Source organism: Cyphomyrmex costatus, unplaced genomic scaffold (assembly GCF_001594065.2).
Source record: "Cyphomyrmex costatus isolate MS0001 unplaced genomic scaffold, Ccosl1.0 scaffold50, whole genome shotgun sequence".
Taxonomy (NCBI): Eukaryota; Metazoa; Arthropoda; class Insecta; order Hymenoptera; family Formicidae; genus Cyphomyrmex; species Cyphomyrmex costatus.
Genome location: NW_017279268.1, coordinates 246,027 through 252,379, shown reverse-complemented (window position 1 = coordinate 252,379; position 6,353 = coordinate 246,027). Strand labels below are relative to the sequence as shown.

At 35.6% G+C, this 6,353-nt stretch overlaps 1 protein-coding gene across 1 annotated transcript in view; it reads left to right on the top strand.

Annotated features, from left to right (window-relative positions):
- Positions 1 to 2,076: 2,076 nt before the first annotated feature.
- The window catches only part of LOC108778495 (WW domain-binding protein 4), a 29,817-nt gene continuing 25,540 nt past the window's right edge, over positions 2,077 to 6,353 (top strand). The window contains exon 1 of the mRNA XM_018545700.1: positions 2,077 to 2,204. Within this exon, the coding sequence (XP_018401202.1) occupies positions 2,077 to 2,204 (128 nt within the window). The remainder of the gene's footprint in view (positions 2,205 to 6,353) is intronic.

Here is a 6,353-nt window from a genome sequence, read left to right as displayed (position 1 = left end):
GATATGAAACTCGCGCGCATCCGCCCTTCCACATCAAAACAATCCCCAAGATTGTTTTCACTAACCGTCTGATAATAACGCATCGATTTTCTTTATTACCTTCATTTAAAGCAAATTTTTTTAAATAAAATTTTTTACAATTAAATAAGATAATTTTTCAAAATTTTTCTTTTCAAATATTCGTCGTACCAGTCAGCAGTCGGGTTCTTATTTTAATTAATATTTTAAGGTCCGGTTGGTCGATGATGGTGGAGGTGCGAGTGAAGGATGAGGGAGGATGTTAAAAAGTTGTAATAACGAGAAAGAGTGAATCACGGCGAAAGAGAGGGTGGTGGTGGTGGGTGATGGGGGAGGGGGAGGGGCAGGTGGAAGAGGTCCGTTGGGCCGAAGATGGTGGAGGTGCGAGTGAAAGGTGAGAGAGGATGTCAAAAAGTTGTAATAACGAAAAAGAGTGAAATACCGCGAAAAAGAGAAGGGGCGGGGGTGGGTGGGAGAGGGAAGGGGTAGGCGAGTGGAGGAGGTCCGGTGGGCCGAAGATGGTGGAGGTGCGAGTGAAAGGTGAGAGAGGATGTCAAAGAGTTGTAATAACGAAAAAGAGTGAAATACCGCGAAAGAGAGGGTGGCGGGGGTGGTTGGTGGGGGATGGGAGGAGGTAAGTGGTGGAGGTCCGGTGGGCCAATGATGGTGGAGGTGTGAGTGAAAGGTAAAACAGGATGTTAAAAAGTTCTTAAATACGGACAGACGGACAGAGGAGGAGACGTTTCTTAATTTTTCATTAAAATCATCACTTTTCGACCGCTTGTATCTCCATAACGGCTTGACCGATTTAAAATTTTTTTGTCTCGAATTACTCGTGGCGATGCCGCCTTTCAGGACATATGACGTTCGATTCAAAATTTTTTATATTTTAGTAGTTATGCACCTCCCAAAAATGGACTTTGGTTGCTCGGGATAAGAGACTTGTAGCGTCTCTTAGTTTTTGAACACGGCCGGAGACGCTACCGCGTCTCCTGATAGTCAACTAAAGTCGATTTCGTGCTGTGTGGGTAACATTTGAAAGGTAGTATCAAGTAACTATATTATTACGTTGCATAGAAATTGTTATTAATATTACTTATGTGTGAATACAATAGTTGAAATGAAAGTGTATCTGTTATACAGGGTGTTCCGACTAACCGGAAAATATTACACGAATAGGTAGAGCGGACTGAACTGAGTCGAAAAGTCCTCTACCGTTTTACAATTTTCGCAATAGTCAACGAGATAATAATTGGTAAAAATTACCGAATACATGTGTCCGTCCGGCCTACTATTGCCAACAGTGTACGCCCATGATAGCTCGAAGGCGCGCGGACCGCGGAGAGCGGGAACTGCCTGGCAAGCGCGCCGCTGTCTGAGTCACAATGATTGGGGCTCGCGGCGCGCGGCGTTGTGCGCGGAGTGTGACACCCTGTATATTGGGAGTACAAATTAGTTCGGTCCATTTTCCAAAAGATGGCTCCGACTGTTGTGAATGGTTCATAGTGACAGCTGATTTTGGCGGTTTCAGAGAGATTAGACATCTGCTAATATTATTCAGTTTATATCGCTTTGAGTTTCACACAAAAACCTTGATTTTTACTATGTTTGAAATTTCGAATTTTGCGTTAACCAAGCAGCATTTGCGGGAGGTTTTAATTTTCTGCTTTAATTGGAAGAAAAGTGCAGCTGAAGCCCATCGAATGCTTGTCGAAGTTTATGATGACACTGCTCCAACTGATAAATCATGTAGGGAATGATGGTTTCGACGTTTCAAGGATGGAGATTTCAGTGTTGAAGACAAGCCTCGCTCTGGACAAAAAAATTCGAAGACAAAGAATTAGAGGCATTACTCGAAGAAGATCAGAGTCAAACGCAAGAGGAGCTTGCAGAATCATTGGAAGTAATTCAACAAGTCGTTTCTGTACGACTAAGAGCTATAGGAATGATTCCAAAACAAGGAAATTGGAAGAAATGTTGAAAGGCGATTTTTCACTTGCAAGCAGCTGTTTCAAAGGCAACAAAGAAAAGGTTTTTTGCATCAGATTGTGATTGGAGATGAGAAATGGTTATTCTACGACAATCCGAAGAAGAAAGAATACTACGCTAAGTCCGGTCAATCATTGCCATCAACCATCAACACCAAAGCCGAACATTCATGGTTCGAAGTTCATGCTCTATATCTGGTGAGACCAAAAGGGTGTTGTTTACTATGAGCTGCTGAAATCTGGCGATTCCATTACGGGCGATCAGTATACGGCTACAATTGATTCGTTTGAGCCGTGCATTGCGAGAAAAACGTTATTTTTCTAGAGATAAAGTTATTTTTCTTCATGACAACGCTCGGTCTCATGTCACAAAAGTCGTAAAAAAATATTTAGAAACGCTCAAATGGGTTGTTTTACCGCACCCGCTGTATTCTCCGGACATTGCTCCTTCTGATTACTGGTTATTCCAAAGGATGCAGCACGATTTGGCAAGTCACCGGTTCACTTCTTTCGCAGAAATCGAAAATTGGCTCCAAAATTGGATCGCCTCCAAAGACGAGTCATTTTTTTCGAGATGGAATTCGAAAATTGCCTGAGAGATGGGAAAAAGTAATAGCCAGCGATGGACAATACTTTAATTAATCTGTTCATTAATTTTGTTTTGAAATAAATGCATTTTTGAACACAAAAAAACGGTCCGAACTAATTTGTACTCTCAATATAAACCATATACATATATAAATAATTTAACAAATAGTCGTATAACATAAAATCTATAACTTGATCTTAATTTAATCTTAAAATATTTCCTGAGTAGAAATATAATTAGAAGATGTCAGAGGACATGAATATAATACGTGTTTCCTTTTTTCATTCATAAAAATAAAGAAATTGTTTATTAAAATTGCTTTGTTAACTCAAAGCTGACGCTAATTAATGTCATCGGAATTGAACCTAAGTAGATCTAAATTCACTCGTGGCGATACATTAAAAATTGACGTATAGAAAGTAGGTTTAGGCCTCTCGGATCTGTCGGTCCATTGCTTTGGTAGCTATATGTATACGCGTATTTGACATTGTCGTTCGAGTTGATATTTTTGATAGGTTCATGTTTTGTAATCACTCTTCATGCTATTTATTCTTTTTACCCCTTAACAAACATAGATGCTTGTTGTGATTAAGGTCCTCGAAAATTTATGATTCCCAAGAGAATCAAGAGATACAGTTTCTATAAGACGTACGGATTTACTGTATCGCTCGGAATCGTAAATTATTGTTCCCTCGTGATAAATGTTACTTGATCAATTTAAAAGAAAATGTAAAGTTCCTATATCATTTGATAAATAAATATTGGCTCATTAAGATATTTTGCACTTGCGGCGATTGGATAAGTATATAAAATATATGATAAGAATAAAAAAAGAAATGAAAAGGCCTTATCTCTTTCTCTTTCAATCTAAGCTAAATCTTAATGTTTAAATAATATTGTGTTTGAATTTATATACGTTTTATGTACCAGTTTTATACAACTGCGCATTATTTTATTTCTTATTGATTAAAAATATATGTTTCTATGAAAATCAACGTAGGAAAATATAAAGAACCTTGTAATTTGTCGAGGTTGTATCAACTTTGAGTTCTATGTGCCTCTCGCAATAGGTCGTACGCATAAAGCTGCTGTATGCATAAAATATCTTCACATAAAATACCTTCACATAAAATACGAAGGCACTTCTTTCAATATTCTTTCAGAACGTACGCTGTGTTACCATTTTAGAGAAGCACAGTTAGTTTTTTGGAAATGCTTTTGTTCCCTGAGTTTATAAAAACCAAAATGTTAATACTTATTTTTACAATACGTAATAATAAATTATTGTCGCATTATGGCACAAATAAAATAAAAGAGCATCTTAATCCTTAACAGTGCTAACAGCTCTGTCTGAAAACTTACAAATGGCATTTCGTAAATTAAACATAAGTCGGAAAAGAAGGGAAACTTGAGATCTTATAAGTAGATGCCATCGTCGAAAGATTAAAAACTGTCATTCATAAAGGAAATCCGCGTAATAATATCATGTTAAGTTGTTTTAATCCGCCAAAGAAACATTGAGAGAAAAATGTTCAGTATTTATGATATTGTATAGTAAAATAATTATGAGCTCCATTTTTCTTATTACTATTATATATGTTAGTAATAATAACCATAAGTAAGTTTTCTCAAACATGAAAAAATTGTATTACACATTATTTATAATAATTTCAAATATATTCGTACAATAAAACCTCTCGAGATATAAATAGTAAATAAAGTACATATTTTTATTCGGTAAATCTAATCACAATTATAAGAAATATAACTATTTTCTTGATATAACTATAATTATTTACATGACTATAATAATTGAAAAATGTTAAGAAGAAACTAAAGATTTTCAAGCAATAATGTTTCTGACTATCATTAACAGCACAATTAATTATATTTGCATTATTACAAATAGAACAATTTTGCTGAAATAACAAAAAATTTAGCTAATAAATATAGATCTAAAAATAATTTTGTTAGATCATCAAAATTTTTTAATACTTAAACTAATTGCTAAAATATCTAAATGAATGACCTACCTAAAAATTTTGATGGTCTAACAAAATTTTCAGATCTATATCTAGCTAAATTTTTGGATACTTTAGTAATATCTCTTCATAAAGTTAAAATAATTATAAATATAATACTATACTATATAGTTGTCCTACAAATGACTATACATTATAATTAAATTATGATAATATATACAGTTTCAAAAAGGCTTAATAAGAGTCAGCGCAGTAAGAAAATGCACGTTAATATCTTTTTATAAAAATGTTATAGGTTTTTTGCTGCACTACTTACAATTAAATATATTTGTTGCAAAGGGTTATTTTAAATCATTATACAGTTCTCTTTCTGTTTTAGAAATAAAAGAATGGTTGAAATTCAAATTTCGTATTAAATCGCACGTTCCTTCTTTCTTCACAAATTGCGATTTGCGCGGTGCAACAGTAATTTTTTTATGCAAATTTAGTTAGTCGGTTTCCACTTTCCAGCGAAATTGTCAGTGAGCGTAATTTCGTATCCGAATAAATTGCCGTCTCAGTAGGGATGAGCTTCGCGGTTTATCCAATGTCCTTCTACGTCCAGAATTCCCACGTGTTCGGAAACAGAATTTCAGGCTTTCCACCGACTCACTTTTCTCACTATTACTCACTCTCTTTTTAAAAAAATACTTTTACTCACTATTTTCGAAGATATTGACTTTTTCATTATTTTTGTAAATTCAGACTAAAAAGATTTAATTTATAAAGTACATTCAAATATTCCGCCTTTTCTGTATTGTTAGTTGGCAAAACTAGTAGTAAAAATTTTTTTAAATGTGAATTTATTTAATATTTTATGATCCAATGAATTTATCTAATATTTTATGATCCATTTGCATAATTTTGTTGTGTATTTTCAGCATTTAAGTATGTTTTATTCTTCTTCTCTGTTTTATGTAATTTAAGATTTTTTAATAGTACATTGTGTAAAAGTGGGGGATAGTTGTTTATGGCTACGTTCCGTTTCAGACATATGCGCGCATTTTATATAGTAAACGTTACGTATACTATAGGGGAATGCGTGCATATGCGTGAAACGGAACGCAGGTCGCAGCCTATAGCGCGGGACGGGCGCGAACGCACGAGCGCCCGTGCCGACCTATAAATAAATATGCCCCCACTCGCTACACATAGAATTTTTCATTACAAGTGCTCGTCGTAATGTGCCTATGTCGAAACGTTTTTGCGCAGAAGAGTGGGGTTAGAGAAATAACTCAACGGCTTAAGGTATTGGCTATTTCCCGCACGCAAAAGCGTTGAGGTATTGGGCACATTACATGCACGTGTAATGAAAAATATTATGAGTAATAAGTGGGGGCATATTGTTTGCAGCGCGGGACGGGCGCGAAAGCACGAGCGAAGCGAGGGGGGGAGGGGTGAGCGAAAGGTAAGACAGGAGAGAGATGCACATGACTGAGGACAGAGAAAGAGAAGGAGAGGGAGACGTTATTTAATTTCTCATGAAAATCATCACTTTTCGATCGCTCGTATGTCCAGCACGGCTTAACTGATTTTAAATTTTTTTAGCCCAAATTACTCGTAGCGATGCTGCCTTTTAGGACATATAACATTTCATTCAAATTTTTTTATATTTTAATAGTTATGCACCCCCAAAAAATGAACTTTAATGGCTCGGGATAAAAAACTTGAAGTATCTTTTAGGTTTTGAACATGGTCGAAGACACTACCGCATATCTCTCTCTCCCTCTCCCTCTC